Here is a 22,899-nt window from a genome sequence, read left to right as displayed (position 1 = left end):
ATATATATATATATATATATATATATATATATATAAACAGGTTTTTTTTTTTCAAAAATATTTTTGAGGTGATAATTAATAAAAAATATTTCACTCAGCACAAAAAAATACAAATATTAAGAAAATGTATTCATAAAACACATTTAATTTAATATTTTAGCATTTTAAGAAATATCTTGTTTCCTGATATATTTTTGCATTTCATTGGTAAATATTTAAAGATTATGAACTTTTTATGTGTTTAACAAATAATTTTGTGCATTCTCATTTCTTTAATCTTTATTTTCTTGCATTTCATAAAATCTTTAATGAAATATACATGAAAACATCTTAACCTTTTCTGTGAAGTGTTTTTTGTGTTTAGTGGAATATTTGTGCAGCAGTGTTTTTGTAGTTTACCTCCGAGGCTACCGTAGCTTCTGCGCCGTTCCGCCCCTTTCATCGTTCAGACGTGTGTGGTTTAATGTTGTTGCTTTCTTTAAACAGTGAAAGGAAAAAGGAAAAATGTTTTTTAAATGAGAATAGAGTGGCTCGTAGATTGGTTTGAGGTCAGTCTGATTAAAACGCTGTTAGCTCCAGGTTAAATCATTTTAACCATTTTAATTCTTTATTTACGCCACAAACATCTTTATTTCATCAAAGTCTCCGTGCCTCGTTGTCATCCTCAAACTCCAACGGCCGTGAGCTGAACCGACACACGTGAACGTCCCACCAACGCACTCCTCGTGACGTCATGCGCTTTAAATGGGGATCCGAGCTGTATGCCAAAGCCGCGCGTCATTGGCTGAAGTTGGAAAAATGCCGCCTCCCCATTGGCTGCGGCGGCTGTCATTTAAAAGACGCTGCCAATGCACTTAAGCAGTGACCTACTAACACAGATCCATGAGTCAGGAGCCACCTTGAGAGGAAAAAGAAGCCAAGGGAGGAAAGAAAGCTGCCTCAACGCAACTTGTAGGATTTTTGTCGAGTTTTTCTACCTGCTTCTCTCACCTGATGGAACACCTGGAGCCTGAGCCCGGGGACAGAAGCCTCCAGAAAGGTGCTGGGAAAGGTACACAGTGTGTTTAATGTTAGATGAAGTCAGCTTTATTCTTACTCTTAGTGTAAGGAGGATGTGTGTTGTGTTTGGGCGTTCAGAGTCACGGCAGCAGGCTTCAGCTTCATCTTTAAATCAGTATCAAAAATAATTATAAATACCTCTGATTAATGGGGGTAACCTGTGTGATTGTTAACGTCATTTTAAACTTAAAATAACCTCTTTAAGATTCACATTAAACGTGCAAGATCAAGTTGGAGTGAATGCGTATTATGGCTTTATTATAGCGCGATCTGCCCTGTTTGTAGCTCTTATTACCGACATTAAAGAGGATTATAGTGTGAAATAGGAAGCATGTATTGACATGAATTCAGGCAGAGGCCTAGCAGGAGCATTAGTTTACGGATTGCGACACAGTGGTGAAACCCAGAATTAGAAATGTCCCAGAGTAACGTAATCAAAGCAGTTGTTATCGTGAGACTGCGCGATAGACGCGATAAACGCACGTGTACGGTTTCCAGAGCCGTGTCCGTGTGTCTGATCATGTCTGTAAAGTCAGGGTTTAGTCTCAGAGCCCACTTTAAGGGCGTAGATGGACCCCCACGCTTCAGTGTCATGAGTAAGCAGCGCAGTGATGTCATGTATTAACAGCGTGAATGCCCTCATTGTCTGGGAACTGCCTGTTTCTGCCGTTTACTTCTTATTTACTCACATTTCCACAGCTAACAGTGAACAAACACGCTGCTGCTGCCTCTCTGCTAAATATTGCATAATGTCTGCGGCCATAGACATTACATAGGGGGAGGATGGGGGTGGGGGGGGGGGGGGGGTGAGTTTATTGTGTAATCCCGACACAATGAAGGAATCTGGGGCAATGTTGACTCGGTCCGAGCCTCTCCTAGCTCACGTTGCAGCAGGTTAATAGAGCTCTAATAGAGCATCATTAGCTCCCATCTGGAGTCACGTGCAGGTTAAATGTAGAGTTGATGTCATGTTGGAGCAGACAAAAGGGAGGGATCAGCCCCGCATAACCCCGCAGAGCTGCTGTGCAACATCTGTAATATGTTACAACACAAAGACTGGGACAGCAGGCTGCAGGCTGGAGAGGAGAAAACGAGGCTGAATGTCTGCAATTACCGGCTATTTTAAGACTTAACTAGTAATGATTATTGGCTTTAACAGGAGACATTCTAGGAAGTACTCGATCATTTAGTTATTCATCATGTTTTTTCCTTTAAAATTCCCCACTTTAAAGCAAACACGTGCCAGAGACTGGAGGGCATGAGTCTGGGAATACCCCACCTAGGGCTGGGCCACATGGACCAAAAACTAGAGCCGCTATTTTATAACAGTTATAACTTTATTTGTATAGCACCTTTAAAATCAGTGCTTGGACAATAAGCAGAAACACAATTAAAAACAACGCATCATGACACAAGCAAAGAAAATAAGAAGACAGAAACACATCAGCAGGAGAAGCCATGAAAAATAAAGCCAGCGATGTCACTCCAACATCATAATCATCCCAGTAGACCCATTACAGAGCCTAAAAACATGTATGAAACCTTGATATTTAAAGTTCCAGAATAAAGTTAAAGACCAAGAACTAAAAATAAATAAATAAATAATTATTTAAAAAAATGAATAGATAGAAAATTAAAAATACATTTAAAAAAGTGAAAAATAAATGAATAAATAAAAAATAAAAAACACATTTAAAAAAGGAAAAAAAAAAATCAATAAAAAATAAAAAATAAAAAAATAAAATGAAAAAAAGCTAGTGGGATAGGTACACGTAGATATCTTTAAATAAATTATGAAATCAAAGTTAGTTCTTAATCAGATACATGCAGGTCAAATGCAAAATGTTGCTAAACTATTTGTGAAAAAATAAATACATTAAAATGCAGCAATAAACCTTCAAGCCTGTTGTGGCATATTTGAGACATACCTTTATGATACCTTTATCTAATCAATATGATCATAAATTACTAGAAGAAACAATCTGGTAAATGATGAAAATGCCCTCAAGTGGATTACCAGTTACCAAAAACACCTCAAGTACCAAAAAAAATAAATGTTAAATTTTATTGAAATTTGGATTTTTTTTGGATTTCAGTAGAGAGTGAAATAAACATCTCACTTCCAAAAAATTAGAATTTTCTGGCTATAATTTGTGTTTTCAGGCTTTAAGGGGTTAATAAAAGAAAATGAAACGACAGTTCCTCATTTAGAATGAAAATAGTTTATCCATTATCTCACGTTGAATAAGAAAATTATTGTTCCTGGTTGTGAATAATCTTTTACCTGCGTGTTAGGAGCTGATGCCTGATATTATGGCATCTGTAGAAATGAACGTTTCTGCTGATATTTACTGTAAATTTCAGCTGTATGTATGAATAAATCTGTGCAGTTTTCATCATATGAGCTAAAAACTTCAAATGTGTTATTTTGTTACCATGAAGCCTCCTGCTGTTCGTGGTTCCTCCTGAAAAACATATCTCACTTTAATATATAAATGGTTTATCTTACTATGTTGTCAGCCCTAGAAGTAACTACAGTAAACAGGGTTAATAATAATCATTAGAACAATGAGAGGAACTTGGCAGTAAATTCTGATGTATTTATCTAAAATGACCTGCTTTAATGCAAACATGTGCCAAAGAAAAGAAGGTATGTGTGTAGGAATGCCCCTCCTAGGGCTGGGAAAATTGACTAAAAATGATGGCTAGATATCATGTAGGTGAATTGTGAAATGGTTCTTACTGTGATCCAGGGGCCGGTTCCTGGTGGCCCCGGGCCCCTCTGCTCTCACTGAAGCCGGGGAGTCGATTTCAGAATATTACTAAACTGTCAACATGAAGAAAACATGACAAAACACAAGTAATGACCAGAAGAAGAAAGAACTTTTACAACGAGCCAAAACTTTACAGATGTACACCATAAAGCCGTACCCTGTGAATGCATCCATCATTATAAAAATCTCACGTTGTTGCCCATCCCTACCCCCCATCACTCAGGCTATGTCTTTAATCCAGGCTCTCATAGTTAAAGTTCCACACAAAGACACGGCACGCCTCGCTCTGGCGTTTAGAAAGGACAGGAAGTACCGGATTGTTTACATTTGCACAGGCAGAAATTTCTCTGGAACTTGATTTTCTCACTCAGAGTGACACATTTAAACACTCCAATAACATGAATCCGTCATGAAAGCAGGCTAGAACAGATGTATGTCAACAGACTGGAGCATAAAGAGAGGATTGTGTGGTGGAAATAGGGCACAGATAAAAATAGAAACCTGCATAGCTGAATATAACCCCTGAATAAAGAGATGAAAATAGAGAAATAAAGCTTAAAGAGAGCCGTAAAGGTTTAGGACTCTGTGGGTCTGGGTGTAGTGTCAGCCTCAGGTTACCGTCTCTGTGTTTGGCTGTTTTTGGTTCTCTGCCAGGCCACGTGTTATGATTACAGCTGACTGTACTCCTTTGTTCCCTCTCCTCTGTACTGAATGTATGGAAGCTCGGAAGCCCAAAAAAGGCCAAACTGCCTTTCTAAGTAGCACGCTGCATGAGGGCATGCTTTAACCGAGGAGGAGGAGGAGCTGACCGCAGACGGGTTTCTCCACACGTGCATTCATTCTTTATGATGCTTTTAAAAAGGATTAGCAGAGTTTAAACCAAGAACAGTTTATTCTTCTCATGTGTGAAGATCTGCAGGATCGTCAGTTTAACATCAGCTCTGTTTACACTCATCAGCTGTTGGCTCAGAACGAGGGCATGAGCATCAGCTGATGTTCCTCTGCTGTGTCCTGGTTCAGTGCTAACATTTAGCACACCTGGCTGCCCATTTAGAGAGTTATCACTGAGCAGAAGATGTCACCTGTTGGACACGCTGATCTGTTTTCATGGTCAAACAGGAGAGAAGTGTTGCATTGTGGGAGTTTAGACCTAAAGAAGCAGTGAAACAACAGCTGCACTGGTGCTTTGCTGTTCTAGTGTTGCCTCTAGAGCACATATGAGGTCCTGAACCGCTTCCAGCTTTCATGATTTTGAGGAAGAATTTCATAAACTTAGGGATGTTCTGTTTACCTGAAACTTGACCTGGGGGTCATACAACAAAAATACAGATTTATTATCACTTCAGGGTCTTTAAGAGCATTTCTCCCTCATTATGACAAATGTATGAATGTTAGTAGGGCTCTCAGATGATTCACGTTTTTGATTGTGACTAATCTCAGAATTTCTGTAATTAATCATGATTGCACTCTTTTTTTATCGCATTTTAGAATTCCACGATTTTATATTTTCACCTAATTTTGTGCCATTTTGGATTTTTCTACCATCTCAAACTCAGGGTAGTGGACTTCCTGGTGAGCTAGAGACCTGCTTTTACTAGGGATGGGAATCACTAGTGGCCCCACGATATCATATTTTCACCATACTAGCTGATTTAGCATCAGTCTTGCTCGCATGTTTGTCATATTTCCACAGTGTTTTTTTTTAATACTTAATTTTTTATTGTTTTTCAGACAAACCATGACGTCAATAACAACACCAAAACATAAAGAGACATCGACAGACATGAAATATCAAAGTTACAGGTTTCAATACGAGTGACGTGGGGATTTTAACACTTTTAGATATAAAGTAATCAGAGCTTATAGTAAAGGAGGGGTAAATGAATTACAGCTAAGGCAGACCGCCAGGGATGTTATTTATTCTTCCAAGTATAGTTTCCATTTAGTCCATCTTTTAATGTTTAAGTCTTTTTTCAGTCTCAGTAAGAAAGTCAACCTTTCCAACTCATGAGTTTCTTTAATAATATCAACCCAATACGGGTTATGGCCTTTTTTGCTACTACTGTAAATATTTTCCACAAGTATCTGTCAGATCCTTTTATTTCTTCAGGTAGATAGAAATAAAGTGATGTAGAAGTCAACTGTCCAAGAATCTGTAGCATGATGGTCCAAATATTCTTCATAAACAGTTGTACCTTTATGCATCTCCATTTCCAGTGTTTTATTTTCATGTAGCACTTCTTGCTAACCTCATGTGTCATGTCCGTCTCATTCTTGTCCTGCTTCCTTACGTCCTCCCTGGTGCCGCCATGTTTGTTGTACTATCTTTCTCCTGTTCCATGACCGTCACCTCTGCTGACCTCACTGGACAAACAATTGATTTTATTTTTCCTTTATCATAGACTTCAATTCATATTAGCTATTAATGTGAAAAAAATCGATACTTGGTGGATGAGACCATACGGTAAATCACCAGACCAAATATGGCGATACTATGCTGTATTGATTTTTTCTCCCACCCCTAGCTTTTGTTGATAGATCAATGATTTTAACATGAACTTAACCACAGAAAAATGAACATATGGATTGAAAATGAAATTAAAGAACATTAAAAGAAAATTCAGATGCCTTCTGTCTGGTCCACTAAACTGTCTGTGAGTTTTTATAGTGAAATAAGACTTTAAGGAGCAGAGGAGGACTTATTCTGCAGAGAGACACTGATGAAGATTAACAAAAGTGTACTAAACGGGTTAGCACACACGGGTTATTAGTTGCAATTTAAAAAATAGTGCACTAATAGTGGACCTTAATTAATCACAATTAACTTGATTAATCTCGACAGCCCTAATGAAAACAAAACGCCAGTTTTCTGTGTAGTGAACTCACCATGAGGTGACATTTTTAATGAGCCTGGTCCTCAGTTCAGAACTAGAAGTAAACAGCAGAGATGGGTGGAGCTATTGTTTTGGTTGGGAGCCCCCTGGTGGACGAATTTTATATACTGTGTCTTTAAATTTGATTATTTAAAATATATATTTTTATAGTTTAGCTAAAATGAGCAATATGATTCAAGTTCAAGATTATCTAGTAATGATCAATTATGGGCTATACAGAATGTGACTGCAATAGCAATACGAGTGTAAATTCTTATGCAGCACTTTTAAAAGAAGATAAAATTAACACCATATAAATTTGAAGGTTTGCACGTGCAAAAATTTCACTGCAACTTGCTTTGCATGTACACGCAACCTCTAAAAGCCAAGGTGAAGCAGTTAAACAAGGTGACTCATTCAAACATACTAGAAATAAAGCAAAATAGGATAAAAGCAGCACAGTTGCATTAACATGCACACATCCACATTAACATAACCTCCAGTTGTCAGTCACTTGGGGCATTATTATTGCAGTAATGATAGAAATAATATGATAGAAATAATAGAAAGGTTCAAGGTTCACTTTATTATCCTTGTGAAGGGCAATTTGTTTCGCAGCCAGCAGTCAAGACATACATTCAGATCAATCATAAAAAACAGCATTGACATCACAATAAATAGAAGCACGAGAGACTGTGTGCAATACAATGATAAAACACAATAACTATCTAGCTTTAGATAATAAACTGAAAAGGCAAATGCTAGAATATACTAGTTCCCTTTAGCTCGAACGTTTTTAACCTGACTCTGACGTCTAACTCTTCCTTTATTTTCTGTTATTCCGCAGATTTCCTCGACCTCACATGCACTCCAGCTTTACGATGAACAGTTAAGACCTTCTGAGCACACTGACAGAAGCCTACAGTAAAATATGCAATCGATCAAGCAGGAGGTGGACTCCAGTGGGCCCTACAGCGGCGATGACGCCCTGGTCCTGGCTGTGGCGCTACAAGGAGCCAACAGAGACCTGATGGAGCATAAACTCTCTCCAATGCCCTTCAAGACTAAAACCACCTGCCGCAGGAAAAGGGAGTTCATCCCGGAGGAGAAGAAGGACAAAGTTTACTGGGAGAGGAGGCGCAAGAACAACGAGGCGGCCAAACGCTCCAGGGAGAAGAGGCGGATAAATGACATGGTACTGGAGAACAAGCTGATGGCGCTCGGGGAGGAGAACGCCTCCCTGAAGGCCGAGCTGCTGTCGCTGAAGCTGAAATTTGGCCTCCTGAGCTCGGCGGCGTATGCACAAGAAGTCCAGAAGTTGTCCAGCTCTGTCAACCTCTACCAGGACTTCATTCCACCCAGCGCTGCAGAGACCCCCAGCAGGGATTCAGAGCCTCTTCATGTCCGTAGCAGCTGCATATCAGTCATCAAGCATTCGCCTCACATGCCTGAGGCGTGTGCTGCAGCTCAGGGCAGCTTCAGGACAGCAGAGGTCAAGCAGGAACCGGCAGAGAATGGCAGCTATGCACAAGAGAGGAGCAGCCCGTATGACCTCTACAGGAAGTTCATCTCCAGCCCTCTGCCTGGGGTCTACTCCCAGCCACCCTCCTTCCTGCAGATCACTAGGTCGTCCAGTAACTCCCCGCGGAGCTCAGAGGACGGCGCTGTGAGTAAATCCTCAGACGGCGAGGATGAGCAGCAGGTGCCCAAAGGTTTGACGCCATCTGTAGCTGACCAGCGGAGCGTCATCGTCTCCAACCACAAAGTGCCAGATTCAGGTTCTTCAGCTTTGCCGCATAAACTCCGAATCAAAGCCAGGACCGTTCAAATCAAAGTGGAGGCCATCGACCCCGAGTACGAGTCGTCTGGGAAGTCCTCGTCTCCTGTCAGCAGCTCAGACGGAGGGTGCTACCCGACCACCCAGTCCTCCCCGTGTCCGCTGTCCCTGCAGGTCTCTGACATGCAGGACTGGAGCCAGCGGACCGAGCAGTGGCACAAAAACAGCCCAGAGACTCTGCAGAAGAGCGGTAGGCTGAGCCCAAGCCCGAACAAACCGGCGCCCGTGGGTGCGAAGGACCCGGTGTGTGCACAAAAGGACTCGTACCCAAAACAAGGACTCGCTGACCTGTCGGCACAAGTGGCCACGCTGAAAAGACTGATCGCAACGCAGCACGGCTCGGTGATCGAGTCGACCAAAAGCCCCGCCGATCATCATGACGTGGCGCCGAGGGGAAGTCCCTCTGAATGACCTTTGTATGTTTTGTATTTTCACTGTATTTGCTGTTGCACTGTGTGGTTCACATTAGGGTTCAAACCTGTTTTTATCAGCGTACATTTTCAGATTAAAGACGGTCAAACCATGCCAGAGTCTCTGACAGGGAGTGAAAAGAAAGAGAACCAGCAACAAGACGGTTCATCGATGCTTGATCCAATGATTAGTCTGAATAATCCTCAGGTTTGAGGTGTCAACACGATTATTTCACTGCTCCAGATCGGGTCGGAGCTCCCCAACCTCAAACATGTCTGATCACGAATACCCTAACCTGTGAGGTAAATGGAACACGCCATATGTTTTCTTTATCAGCCACTCCATTTGCTTCTACTCTGCTGTTCCTCTGCGGTCTTTAAATGTGCAGATTTTTTATATGAAATCCCTCTGAGGAACAAGCAGGATGAGCATCATTGAGAGGGCAGGAAGTCCTTCATCGTAACAATCTATGCAGGAGCAACATGAAATTTCCACAGACTACATGGTGTTAGCATGCATTTAAATCCAGGAGACTTCTGATCAGTGATGCCAGGGTAGGTTAGAAATAAACGCCTCTTTATCCTTTCAGATGTGTTTATCACTGCTGTGGGCGGAGCCTAAGTCAAGGACGTTATCTGAGGATTCATAACGACAAACATAAGCGTGATGGTTCAGGAGGTGTGGAGCTTTTATGGATCATTATTCCCCCTGCAGTCACTCTGCTTTGGTTTGTAAAGAGTTCAGCGCTGTCAGGCCTTTCTATGCCTTAAAACTGAAATGTTTAAGTTAAAAATGTTGTAGCTTTTCTGTGCCGGGGTGGTGACGGAGCAGCAGTGTGCAGCGACATAGTTCTTCTTCTGTGTTGGAGGAATGTTTCCACAAAGTTTCAGTCATAGGGCTGGACATTTTCTGAGAATTTCCCCAAAATTTCTTGAAAAGAACTTTAGTGTTACAGTAGGCATGATGTGCTTTCCCACCATCAAATCTAAAGTGACGTTTGTTTTAGCCTACATGTGTGATGGTGCTGCACCATTTTGGTAAAACTGCAATTGCAATTCTACCGGAAAATATAGCGATTTTCTAGACCAGAGGTTTTCAAAGTGTGTGAGTGAGCCTCCCCTAAGAAGAAATTATTCATTCAGTGGACCCCCACCCACAACAATGATTCAAATTTAAAAAAAAACATTTCAAACATTTATGTCTAATCTTTAAACATTTTTAGCATTAATATATTTTGGATATTTTGGTTTGCAAATGTCCTTTAACATCTGCCTTTCCCTCTTATTCAGTTATAATGCCATTAAATACCCCCTTTTCATCATTTTGGGGGCATTTTACATATTCTTTTTGCCTCTTTTTCTCCATATCCCTTTTTTCCCAATGTTTTTCCTCATTTTTGCGACATCTTTTTGCCACTTTTTTCCCAATTTTTGCCACTTTTATCCCAATTTTTTGTCCATTTTTTAAATAACTTTTGCCAGTTTTTGTCCATTTAAGCTATCTATTGCGATTAAATACCACTTGTTTCCTTTTTTCCCAATTTTTGCCCTTTTTCCCAATTTTTGCCACTTTTATCCAAATGTGTTCCTTTTTTTTTTTTACCATTTTTTGCCACTTTTTGTCCATTTAAACTACCCTTTTCCATTACATACCACTTGTTTCCTCTTTTTTGACCTTTTTGCCACTCTTGACTGCTTTTTGCTCATTTAAGTCACTTTCCACCCACATTTTTTGACCATTTTGCCGCTTTTAACCTATTTTAATTGCTACTTCAAGCTGTTTTTGCCTCTTTTCACCTCTTATATTGTGGCACTTGCGAAGGTATTTTTCAATAGTTTGGCTCTTTGGTAGAGTAACACTGCTCTATAGCATAGTCCCTATAGTAACTCTAAGTCTATCCATTTTGCTCCATTCACAGCAGAGGTTAGCAAAGAAAAATCACCTTTTTTCTGGTCTATGGTTCCACGCCTCCCCTGAAGCTCTGTGGCGCTCCCCAGGGGAGGCCCGCCTCACACTTTGAAAACCACTGATCTAGACCTCATAAATCTGTAACACAGGAACGGTCACTGTTTGAATTAATACAGATCTTTTAGTGTGGATTTTGCATCACTCAGTCAGTCCATTCAGGATGGAGAAATCCCAGACTGGTGCTGCATGATTTTGGTATTAATATGTAATTCTACTGGGCAGTCTGAGAGGCATCTGGACCTCCATGGTGGGGCTCATCTGTTGCAGACTTCTACAATGGGGCGACCTCGACCGTCGGGCAAGAAGTGACGTACTAACCCTCCTTAGTTTGGGGTCTGCTCCTTTCAGATTTAATTATTCTGTGTGAGATATTCAGAGAATTATGCCCATGATTCAGTAAAAGCAGGGCCATTTTTGGTTTCTCCACTTTCACTCTGAAAGTTGTTTTCAGGAAACTTTTGAGGATTGAAGCACTTCTAAACGACCGCACTCCCCTTCTCTGGCCCTGGTTTACCAAATTGACCCCGCTGTGGTCCACGGCCGCAGTAATTCGGCGTACTTGTACACATTGATGACTTTGTCGCTGCATTCCTGTGAGCAGCGAGCCGAAACAACTCCACAAACACCGAGCTCCACATTCCTCCGTCTCTGCTGAGGTTAAAAAAGTCAAACATTTGGGTTTTATCACCGCTAGCTTTAAATACGCTCCGCTTTGTTCACTGATGCACTGTTTGCTGAATCGTCGTTGCTTCACTTTGGGTTTTTAGTGATTTATTTGTTGATTTTTTAAACTTTCAGGCCGCTGGTTAAACGGAGAATGTTGGCCGGAGGATTGTGTGAGCCATCAGATGGAGCTGTCTGTTTTTAAATGTTCAGTTTTATATCATCCACAGCGTCTCTGCAGATTCATCCTTCCACCTTCAGCTTTTGTAAATGTGACATTAAATGTTCCAGAAGTGTCAGGGTTTCATAGGTGTGTGCATTGATATCCAGGATGAGGATGATGATGATGATGATGATGAAGATAACTCCATGTGCAGCAGCGTGAAGTCCAGGTTTCTCTATCTGAACACTTTTCTCAACTTTGTTGTAATGGTGAGTTTTTGTTTACAATAAATGTCTTGTCACTGAATTATTCTGTGGTTTCTTCTGTTTATTTTAGATGAACTAAACTTAAAGTCCATAGACGAGCCTCTTTCACCAACCATTCACAGATTTGTTCTCAGCATCCTCTACAGCACGGGTGTCAAACTCAAGGCCTGGGGGCCAAATCCGGCCCATGGTGCAGTTATACCCGGCCCACCAGTCTGAGGTCTGCAGATTTCCTCCAGTATAAAAATGTAAACTTAACCTTGGTTATTTATAAAATCCGTGTTGAGTCATAATAATTAGAAAAAGTAAAGAGTAAAAATAACTGAAGGAAAAGTCAGGAAAGAAGGAGAAATTAGTGTTTTCTCTTTATTTTCAATTCTGCATCTCACAGTTATGACTAAAGTTCTGGTTTTGACTTTTTATTTCATATTTTAACCTTTAAATCTCATAACTTTGACTTTTCATCTCATATTTTTACCTTTAGATTCATAATTTTAAATTTAAACCCTATTTTGACATTTGAAAGTCATTATTTTGACTTTTATTCATGTTTTGACCTTTTACAACTCCTAACTTTGACTTTTATGTCGTTCTTTTAACCTCTGAAATTTGATCCCATATTTTGACATTTTAAACTGATGGTTTCGATGTTTATCTCATATTTTGATCGTTTAATATGATTTAGATTTTTATCTCAGTTTTGCTGACCATTTCTGCTCCTAACTTTGACTTCTATCTCATTTTTTAACCTTTAAAAGTCGTGATTTTATTTTGTCTACATCTTAATGATGTTAACAGCTGTCAATGCAGATCCTCAGCTGATGGAAAACGTGTACAGAGACGTAACTGTACATTAATAAGTGAGTATATCTAGTCTAGAACAGCTTATACGACAAAATATGAAAGTTTAGAGCTGTACTGTGAGAAATCACCACATTAGAAACACAATAAAAGTTCAGCTGGTGTTAAAATCAATCTAGATTAAGTCAGAAATCCGGGGTGTGCTGATCTCGTTTTAAAACAGCCTGCAGTCCAAAGATTCAGGCTCTGCTTTGTGTTCTAAAATCAGGTCCAGATAAACGCCAGGAACCTTTATTTGTCACCAGATATCAGTATCCACAGACCAGGAACAGTGTGGATCTCCATCAAGTCCAAATATTTCCAGTTTAAGCAGACATTAGTTTGTTTTTCTCCCGTTTTCACTGCTCCTCACAGAGCAGGCTTCTGACTTTTGCAGCCTGGAGCCGAGCAGCTGAGACGTGCGCTGACGTGACGTCAGTTTAACCCCCTATTGTTGTGTGTAGCTCCACCTCTTTGGTACGGATAGGTAAGACTGGCACCCCTACGGAAGGGTGGCGAAAAGTGGGACGGCCCCTTCCGACTTTTGCTCTATGGAAACACAAAAAAATGCGTGCCGGTCCACACCGAACTGAGCCGGACCGCTTGGTGGAAACAACCTATAAGTGGTACTGATGAAACACAGCTGGAGGAGCATTTTGACTATAATTAGCTTAATTATCATCAGGTCAGTCACATGGCTGGGCATTAAAGGAGCATTTAGAGAGGCAGAGGTTCATCAAGAGGCCCTCAGGGGCCCTCAGGGGCCACTGCATTAAAAACAGGCATGATTCTGTAGTGAAATCACTGCATGGGCTCAGGAACATTCCAGAAATCATCGTCTGTCAACACAGTTGGCCGTGCCATCCACCAATGACAGTTAAAGCTGATCATGGAGAGAAGAAGCCACATGTGACCAGGATCCAGAACCACCGTGGTCCGTCTTCTCTGGACCAGAGCTCATTTAACATGGACTGAGGAAACATGGAAAACTGTTCTGTGGTCAGAGGAAAGATGGAAAACTGTTCTGTGGTCAGAGGAAAGATGGAAAACTGTTCTGTGGTCAGAGGAAAGATGGAAAACTGTTCTGTGGTCAGAGGAAACAACAATTTGAAATTCTGTGTCCTGTGGACAAAAAATTAAATGAACAGATCCTCTTTATTTTTTTAGAGTGGTCCTGATACGCCACCATAGATATTATGGTTAGTATTATTATTATTATTATTTTATCATTACTAATAAATGTACACTACAAATACATAAGTCAGATGATACCAGTCACTTAGAAAGGGCTGTCGTCAGAAACATGTGGAGCTGGAATAAGAAAAGGAGGCATTCAGGAGGAATTTACAGGTAAATTAAAGGGAAGTAGGCACTTTCCAGAATATGTAGATATATTTTAATAAAATGTTGTTTTAGAAAGATTTTACTCAAAAAAATTCCACCAACAACTCCAGTTATTTCCATACTTTATCATATATAGTCATAACCAATATTACATAGTTTAATGGAAAGTTCAAGCATATTATTTTCCATATAAATATCCTTGATAGTTAAAATTAAAACGTTTTGAAATGTCATTTAAATATACATATATAATATATATTATTGTGTTGTTCTTATTTAGTTAAATGCAGCATTACTATGTTCATGATTATCCTCTGTTTGCCTCTAACACTATAACAGGATATTTATACATGCCTTATGGAACACACTGTTCAGGAAAGACCGCATTGAGTCACGTGACAGCGCCACGTGACCTGGTTCACAGTTGAAAGTCAAACATGGCGGCGCTGCTGGGACGGAGAGTGTTGTTAAAAGCCTTCCGCGTGCACACAGCGGACAGAGACAGCGCGTGCAGATTAGCAGCATCCACAATCTGCACGAGACAGTATGATTTCCCCGGGAAACTACGGACAGCCCGACCCTACAGCTCCGACTCTAAGGACGACCTGAGAGTCCGGTACCTGGACGGGGACGATGCTGGTGAGTTCGAGTCACAACCGCGCCATTTTTAATAATTAACATGGATTCATACCGTGTTCAGGCGGTCATGGGGGTGTTTTTATGGTAACCGGAAGTAACGCTAGCATTCTGGCAACGTGGAGTCACCTGTACAGGTGCAAACATGGTAAACACTACCAGCCAGGACGCAGCGATGGCCACGCCCACAATCAATGTAGGTAGGAGGGCATCGACGTCACATTTGAGTGATAAAGGGAAATAAAAGTTTAGATTGATCCGTTTTAATAAAAATAAACTTCCTGATTGATCAGGTTTTGGGGTAAACAGCAGACGTGAGATCAGGAAAATCTACGGAGGCCCATTCTGGAAAAAAAGAAGAAGAAAGATAAGTCATAAAAAAAATCTTATTTAAAGCTTAGAATGATAAAATAAAAGTCAGTATTATGAGGATAAAAGGTACATTTGTGAGATTAAAAAACAACATTATTAGATTAAATATTAGTAATTTCTGGGTAATAAAACAGCAAAATTCTGAGACGTGAAATAGAATTATGAGACGGAATAATCATAAGGGGGAAAAAGGCATTATTAAGAAATACAGTGGTCAAAATTATGAGATAGAAAAGCCAAAATTATGAGATTAACAGGTAAAATCGAGATTATGTGATTAAATATTAATAATTTCAACATAATAAAGAAGTCATAATTCTGAGATGAGTTATAGTCAAAATGATGAGATATACAATCTTATATTATGAAATACACATGGTCAAAATGATGAATTAAAAAGTCAATCATAAAAGTGAATTATGTCATAAATATGTGAAAATTATGAGCTGTAAAGTCAAATTATGACGTAAGAATTCTAAAATGTGAGACAGAAGTAAACAGAAATAAGAGAAAGTGAAATAAGAAGTGAATAATTAGATCAAAATTCCAGATTATGAGATAAGAATGTGTTATTCTGGGAGGAAGTCAAAACTGTGAGAAATAAAACTACAACTATCTGTTATAAGTTACTTTTTCATACTTTCAACTTATTATTTCATTATTTTGACTTTCGGTGTTATAGATTTAATTTAAAATTGAATTTATTTTAATAACCTAACCTTAATATTGTTGTTTTTTTTTTTTTTAGTGGCAGAATTGAGCTTCCATTACATCAGTTTGTTAAAATAAACATCAGCCTTAATGAATGCACAAAATCAGTCTGGTGTCAGACATGTTGATGTTTCCAAACTAATCTTTGCTGATAATGATAAATACACGTTTTTTATTATAATTCTGCAGTATTTGACGAATGTGTCTCTGTCCTTCAGGTATCGTTGTTGTGGGGTTAAATCGACCAAAAGCCAAAAATGCCATCAGTAAGAATCTGGTTAAAATGGTGAGTCTGGTTTTCTTTCATACAGCAAAAATGATCATTCTGGTCATTTAAGCCTTTGTGCTGCTGGTGGATTATTCAGAGATGTTTGTGCTGCTCTAGTTTTCTCTCTGAAGGGTTTATACGTCCTCTCCGTCTGGACTGAGTTGAAGCTCTCTGGTTCTCATATTTTATTTTATATTTTATTTTATTTATTCTTTAGTTTTATTTATTTTATTATTATTATTATTTTTATTTTTATTATTTTTTTATTTTTATTATATTATTTACGTCCTATAAAGTGATGCTGTCTCTGTCTGGACTGAGTTGAAGCTCTCTGGTTCTCATATTTTATTTTATATTTTATTTTATTTATTTTTTAGTTTTATTTATTTTATTGTAATTATTATTTTTATTTTTATTATTTTTTTATTTTTATTATATTATTTACGTCCTATAAAGTGATGCTGTCTCCGTCTGGACTGAGTTGAAGCTCTCTGGTTCTCAGAGTAAACTTTTATATGGGGTAACAGGATTATTAGCTGTATATTTGTGGATATTCTGAGAAGTTTGAATAAAAAGTGTGTATTTTGTGTGTTTTTCAGATGTTTGACACCGTGGAGGACATCAAGAAGAACAACAAAGTCCGCAGCGTCATTATCTGCAGCGTAGTTCCCGGGGTCTTCTGTGCAGGTTAGCTCTCCTGGTTTATTCAGACTTTAAAGATCCCTCCACTCAGGTTCATGTGTTTGTAGTTCTCTAAGGTTTGAGTCTCTGTGATGCTGAGCAGCTGTGGACGTAGAATCAGGAGCAGTGCTCTCTCAGACTCCCAGCTTCAGTGCTTCTCAGTGGACTAAAGTCCTCTGCAGCTTGTTCAGGAAACCCCAGATTTCTGGTTGATGCTGGTGTTTGTTTTTAGGTGCAGACCTGAAGGAGAGAGCCAAGATGCATCAGAGTGAAGTGGGTCCGTTTGTGTCCAAAGCTCGAGCGCTCATCACAGAGCTGGGTAAAAAAACACACTCCTGTTTTTGGAGAATTTCCATGATAATTTACACATTTAACCCTGAGATCCGCTGTAACTCTCCAGCTACAGAATGATTTAAAGAAATGAAAAATATTTAGGGAAAATGGATTTTTCAAAGATGAAACTTCCATCTTATTTTCTGAGGATCTGGGGTGTTGATGGATCAAAATTATAAAACAGAACTCCTACATTTCATTGCAAGGTCCCAAAGTTAGTGTTGGTTTTTAGAGAGACTTTCTCAAAATATCTAAAAAATTAAACCATTTTTTTCTCCAATCAGTTAAAGGTTTATTTCAGGGATTTATATTCAGGCTGATTCTGTCAGAAGTTAGAAAATATTCCTTCCAGCATTTAAGACTGGCTGTACACTACTAGACAAGTTAAGGCCTGATCCTGGACCAGATTCAGGTCCATGTCTGTGGACCTGAAGATCCTCTGATGTGCAGCCAGGCTCTGTGGGACTCATAGTTCAGTAGTTTAATGATATTGTAGATTTATTCTAGAAAGTCTATTCTAAGTTTCTCAGCCGTGTCCATGCTGTCTTCTCTGGTCCAGGGAACCTTCCTGTCCCGACCATCGCTGCGATCGATGGCGCCGCTTTAGGAGGAGGACTGGAGATGGCGCTCGCCTGTGACATCAGGATTTCCTGTAAGACTCTGAGGATTGTATTTAGATGGAATAATGAGGTTATTCAAAGAGAAAAGGGTTTAATATTCACATGCTGTGCTGTCTGCTCTGTTTTTTAGCAAACAATGCAAAAATGGGACTTGTTGAGACCAAACTAGCGATTATTCCTGGAGCAGGTACAACTGTTTCTTCTCAGTTACTGATTTAAAAGTGCTCTAGAATAAAAACAAGTACATTATTAACCATGAAACCTGTAAAGTTATAAATAGTCTGTAACTAAAAGATGAATGCACCTCCGTCTCAAAGACTCTGGGTGTCTGAGATGATCTGTCTCTTATGTGCAGGAGGGACGCAGCGTCTTCCTCGTGTTATCAGCGTCTCTTTGGCGAAGGAGCTGATCTTTGCGGCGAGGGTGGTGGACGGGAAGGAGGCTCATCGTCTGGGTCTGGTCAGTCACTCCGTGGAGCAGAACGAGAGCGGAGACGCGGCGTACCTGCGTGCTCTGGAGCTGGCACGAGAGATCAACCCTCAGGTGAGGAAGGAACATAAAATCAGAGAATGCAGCCATCTTCTCCTCATTCTGTTGGCCAAATTAAACTGAATACATGTTTGCATCATCAGAGCTAGTCCTAGGAGGATAATGTTCTCAATAGTTAATCCACATTTCAAAGAAGAAAACAGTCAGATTCTGGTTTTTGTCTCCACAGGGTCCGATCGCTGTTAGGATGGCCAAACTGTCGATAAACCAGGGAATAGAGGTGAGGATGAAGCACAGGTGTGTTTATTAGCATCAGAGTGAGCTGTCAGTAAAACATCACCCTTCTCTCTCAGGTGGATCTGGCTACAGGTCTGGCTATCGAGGAGGCGTGCTACGCCCAGGTGAGTAAACCCGTCAGTCCTTCAGTCTGGCCTTTGTTGACCTCTTCAGTGGAGATTTTATTCACATGTTCCATAAAAACCTGTTATAAGAATCACATTCCTGCATAAATGTTTGGTGTTTTGTGTTGGCGCCAGTTACTCTTCCCGCTCTTCTCTGTGCTGGTGTTGGTGGTAATGCTGCATGATGAGGTAATAATAATGATTATACTGGCCAGTACTGGGATTATGATGTGGTCCACAGATGGTGTCAGGAGTCTACTTGCTTGGTTATCACTGAAAATGTAGAGAATAATGAGATTTCTGAAGTGTGGATTTCTCAGCGCAAAACAGACAAATATTAAAGACCCGGTAAAGTCAAATCTGAAGTTTGTGCCTGAACACTCTAGAAATGTTGGAATCTGGTTCCTGGTTGAAACCAGATGCAAAAACCAGGAGAAACTCTTGTTATTCAGATTTTTCGTTTTTGACAAAAAATGGAAAAAAAAACTTAGAAAAACTAGAAAAGCACTCAGAGCGCACAGACCTCCACCATCAGCCCAATCTCCCAATAGTGAAGAATCCTTTATAAACCTTCCAGGATCCAGACGGTGATCCAGATCACTCCCAAAATCTAATTTACCGATCACTCCATCCCCGGTGGGGTGGACTCGCGGTGAGGCAAAGCATTGGCTTCGCTATCGGTGAACTGTCATGGTGGAAGCATTGCCTACCGGTGCCAACAGATGCACTGACAGTCTCACCCATGTTCTCACCGGACGACCGGAAGTCATGGCAGAGGGTGAATATTCCTCTATTTCTCCCAGCATTGTGAGTATTCTCGCTACAATTCGCTGTCTTTCTCTCTGTTACGCTCCGACTCGTCTCCTCGACCGGGCGTGCGTCTTTCAAACTCTATAAACTCCAAAACTTTAAATAGAAACACACCCAAAAATGCTGCTGGGACTGAAGTTACTTATGTCCGCCATCTCCTGGTGTATAGTGGTAACAGCGCAGACCTCCGCCATTAGCCCTATCTCCCAATAGTAAAGAATCCTTTCCAAAATTCCTGGATCCAGACGGTGATCCTGATCAGTCCTAAACTCTAATCAGTTCTTCCTTTTGCTATTTCTGACATTTCCTGTAAAATTTCCTGAAAATCCGTCCATGATTTTTTGAGTTATGTTGCCAACAAACAAACTAACCCACCGATCACATGACCTCCTTGGCGGAGGTGACAAATAACATAAAAAATGGGTTCTAATTTTTGTTTTGTTTTTTTTTTCTAATTCCATTATTTTGTTTTCTTCATTTAATGAAATACTTGAGGAAAAGGAAATCATGTGACCATTGGGAAAGATGAGCATTTTAAAATAAAAGCCTCCATGTCAAAAAAGGGCCATCCATTGTGATAAATAATGTAAATTGTAAATGTACTGGCGATTTAATGGGCTGTAATGTTAATACCTTTTATGATCTTTTTACAGACAGATAAATAGATACATAGATAGGTAGATGGATGATAGTACTATGATCATACTGTAAAACAAAATGGATGGCTCTTGTTTTGACATGGAGGCTTTTATTTTGAAATTTTCACCTTTCCCAATGGGTCACATGATTTCCTTTTCCTCAATTATTTCATTAAATGAAGAAAAACATTTTATAGAATTAAAAAAACAGAAATTGGACCCCGTTTTTAAAAAAGTGGTCATCTGTTTTTCCATTTTTGTGACCAAAATGGAAAAATGGTTTATTTTTCCATTTTTTCAATTTTTGGTCGAAAACAGAATAACGAGAGTTTCTTCAGATTTTTGAGTCCGGTTTCAACCAGGAAATGGATCTGCCTAAATCCCACTGACCTTGTATTTGCCAAAAAAACTGACTTGAAGGTTCAGAACACTAAAACCAGCAAAAATACAGATTTATTATCACAGGATCTTTAAGTAGCATTAAAAATGACAAAACCTGTAGATTTTTACAGCACTGCTGTCAGAATCAGTGAATATTTTCCAAAAATAAAAGTTTTTTCTTTTATGACTATACAGTTTCTTCTACAAAGATCAGTAGCAGCTCTATTGTAAAGGTAAAGGCCTTTCTGCAGACACTGCACGGTGAACCTGAAGCTGCAGAAACGTGTTTTCCCTCATAATAAAGTTGAAGTAAAGTCTATCTCAATGAGCAGCGGACTATTTCTCTGCCTAATTTAGTAAACCTTTACTGAAATAGCTGCAGACCTTTATGAGATTATGTCATTGCACAGCTGGATACCATGGTTGTGTTTAGATTAATCATGCAGTACTGTTGGAGTTAACTCAGAGACTCGTCTGATTCTGCTTCATTCAGCAGTTTTCATCTGCTGTGGTAGAAATCTAGACTTGTCTATTTAAAATGATTGCCTGAGCTTTTAATCTTATAGGACAGCTGGAAAGAGACAGGAAATATAGGGAGAGAGAGTGGGGGGATTAAATCGATCTCGCTTTAGCCTGTGTAAATGTGTGCCTGCTCTATCAGCAGAGTCAAACCGGCGCCCATGGAGACCCGTTTATGATGGCGTGTATCTCATGGGTCATCCTGACTACAAATACCCGACAGCATGGACAGCCAGCAGCTGAAGAAATTTAACAAAGCGTCTGTTAGAGCTCAGGCGTTGAATTGTTGAAGGGACGTACCAGCAGACTTCTCTCTGTCTTGCTCTTTCATGATCTCGCGATGGCGCCGTCTTTACCAACGAGAACAGCAGCTCTCCTCCTGCAGACGTGGATGTACCATGGCGGCCTGCTGAAGTATCATCCATGCACGTGAATCCCCGTCATATAAAATGTTTTTGACACGGTCGTTCGTATTTTCCAGGTGATTCCGACTAAAGACCGTCTGGAGGGTTTGGCGGCCTTTAAAGAGAAGCGGCGTCCTCACTACAAGGGCGAGTGATGCGCCCCTCTCTCTCCTCTGCTCTCATTCTGCTCCACTGCTTCAACATCACCGGGTGACTCTGAAAACGTCGACACATCCACCCGTACGGACGCCAGAGGGCGACTGAGTGACCGCGGGAGCGTCCGGCGCTCTGGTTTTACCGACAACTTCAGAGGAAATCAGCCGCCGGGTGTGTCGACCAACACGGAAGGATCTGACAGGAACTAACTGAGCATTAACTTACCGTACACCTCAGCAGTCCCAAACATGAATTACTCACTTACTAACCTTAATAACTTACCGCCGTCTGCAGAACGATTGGCTAACAGCATCGTTGACTAGTGAACCAATCAGAGAGCCATACAAATACCCCAAATAATCTGTGAATTTAGCCTCAGAGGGTTTCTTTCTTTTATTTTACTGCCTTTTTTATGCTAAACACCATGAGTTTCTGCAATAAACCGTCTGGATTCTCCCAAAGCTAAAAGACCTTCATGAGGCAGAGGGTCTGGTCTCTGTCCTCATGGATTCTTACGTTTAAAAGCCATTTAGAATCTGACGCCATCCAGAGGAGGGTTTGTGATTGAACTGACAGTAAAGAGATAGAAAACAGCGACAGCATTGTTATTCACATTTACCTGGTGTTTATTTGTTCCATTAAAAAGTCCTGATATCTGACAAGGATGAGCTGTGGTTAAAAATCCAAACCTGTGAATGTCTCTTTTTGTCTTTGCACACTAAAAAAACCACATTTTTACCTGAAACACGCCTGACAGTTTCTAAGATTCTCAGCTCAAAACCACAGCAGCAGTGTGAACAGAAGGTAGCAAAGGTTTGACATTTTAAAAGGAGAAAATTGTACCGTAGATGTCGCCTCACTGCCACTTTAAAGTAGGATTTTTATGGTTAAAAAATTTGCCAATCAAAATAATCACAATATATATAATAAACGCTTTAAAGTAGTATGGCAGTAAATAGCAGCACCAATTACATTCTAGGGGCGGAGCCAGTGGTAGCCTGGGACGACTGACATCTAATTGGCCACCTCGAAATCCTTAAAATGATTGGCTAATGGCCCTGTCAGCCAGATTTTAGCATGCCCAATCACTAAGTACATCTTAACCTACATCAGACTGGTTTTACTAACTTTAATATTCTCAAGGTGAGGTGTATGAGAGTAGCCCCACCCTCCTTAGATATTTCTGGACGTGGCCCCCGGTGGAAAAGGTTAGGACACCCCTGCTCTACCGTTAACATGCTCATGAGGTTAAAACGTGTTCTGATTGAAATAAAGCTGAGAG

At 40.1% G+C, this 22,899-nt stretch overlaps 2 protein-coding genes across 3 annotated transcripts; both read left to right on the top strand.

Annotated features, from left to right (window-relative positions):
- Window positions 1–879: 879 nt before the first annotated feature.
- nfil3 (nuclear factor, interleukin 3 regulated) lies at window positions 880–10,170 on the top strand. Of its 2 annotated transcripts, none has more exons than XM_041810058.1 (2): window positions 880–1,039; window positions 7,554–10,170. In XM_041810058.1, the coding sequence occupies exon 2, from the start codon at window positions 7,638–7,640 to the stop codon at window positions 8,952–8,954; it is 1,317 nt and encodes a 438-aa protein (XP_041665992.1). In that variant the 5' UTR covers window positions 880–1,039; window positions 7,554–7,637; the 3' UTR covers window positions 8,955–10,170. The 2 variants fall into 2 exon arrangements, with proteins under 2 accessions (XP_041665992.1, XP_041665991.1); XM_041810057.1 differs by having other exon boundaries at window positions 880–1,051.
- Window positions 10,171–14,602: 4,432 nt separating this feature from the next.
- auh (AU RNA binding protein/enoyl-CoA hydratase) lies at window positions 14,603–22,305 on the top strand. The gene is made up of 10 exons (XM_041811252.1): window positions 14,603–14,837; window positions 16,136–16,203; window positions 16,785–16,872; window positions 17,099–17,185; window positions 17,759–17,851; window positions 17,950–18,006; window positions 18,175–18,362; window positions 18,538–18,588; window positions 18,662–18,709; window positions 21,539–22,305. The coding sequence occupies exons 1-10, from the start codon at window positions 14,636–14,638 to the stop codon at window positions 21,614–21,616; spliced, it is 960 nt and encodes a 319-aa protein (XP_041667186.1). The 5' UTR covers window positions 14,603–14,635; the 3' UTR covers window positions 21,617–22,305.
- The last annotated feature ends 594 nt before the right edge of the window (window positions 22,306–22,899 follow it).

The sequence above is a fragment of the Cheilinus undulatus genome, linkage group 17, assembly GCF_018320785.1.
Source record: "Cheilinus undulatus linkage group 17, ASM1832078v1, whole genome shotgun sequence".
NCBI classification, from domain to species: Eukaryota; Metazoa; Chordata; class Actinopteri; order Labriformes; family Labridae; genus Cheilinus; species Cheilinus undulatus.
This window is presented reverse-complemented; position numbering and strand designations above follow the sequence as displayed.

Excerpts from the sequence above, each read along its gene's own strand:
- auh (XM_041811252.1), top strand. The coding sequence starts at position 14,636 with ATGGCGGCGCTGCTGGGACGGAGAGTGTTGTTAAAAGCCTTCCGCGTG. Across the intron at positions 16,873-17,098 it reads TCCCGGGGTCTTCTGTGCAG|GTGCAGACCTGAAGGAGAGA; the intron begins GTTAGCTCTCCT and ends GTTTGTTTTTAG. Across the intron at positions 17,852-17,949 it reads CTGTGACATCAGGATTTCCT|CAAACAATGCAAAAATGGGA; the intron begins GTAAGACTCTGA and ends TCTGTTTTTTAG.
- nfil3 (XM_041810058.1), top strand. The coding sequence starts at position 7,638 with ATGCAATCGATCAAGCAGGAGGTGGACTCCAGTGGGCCCTACAGCGGC.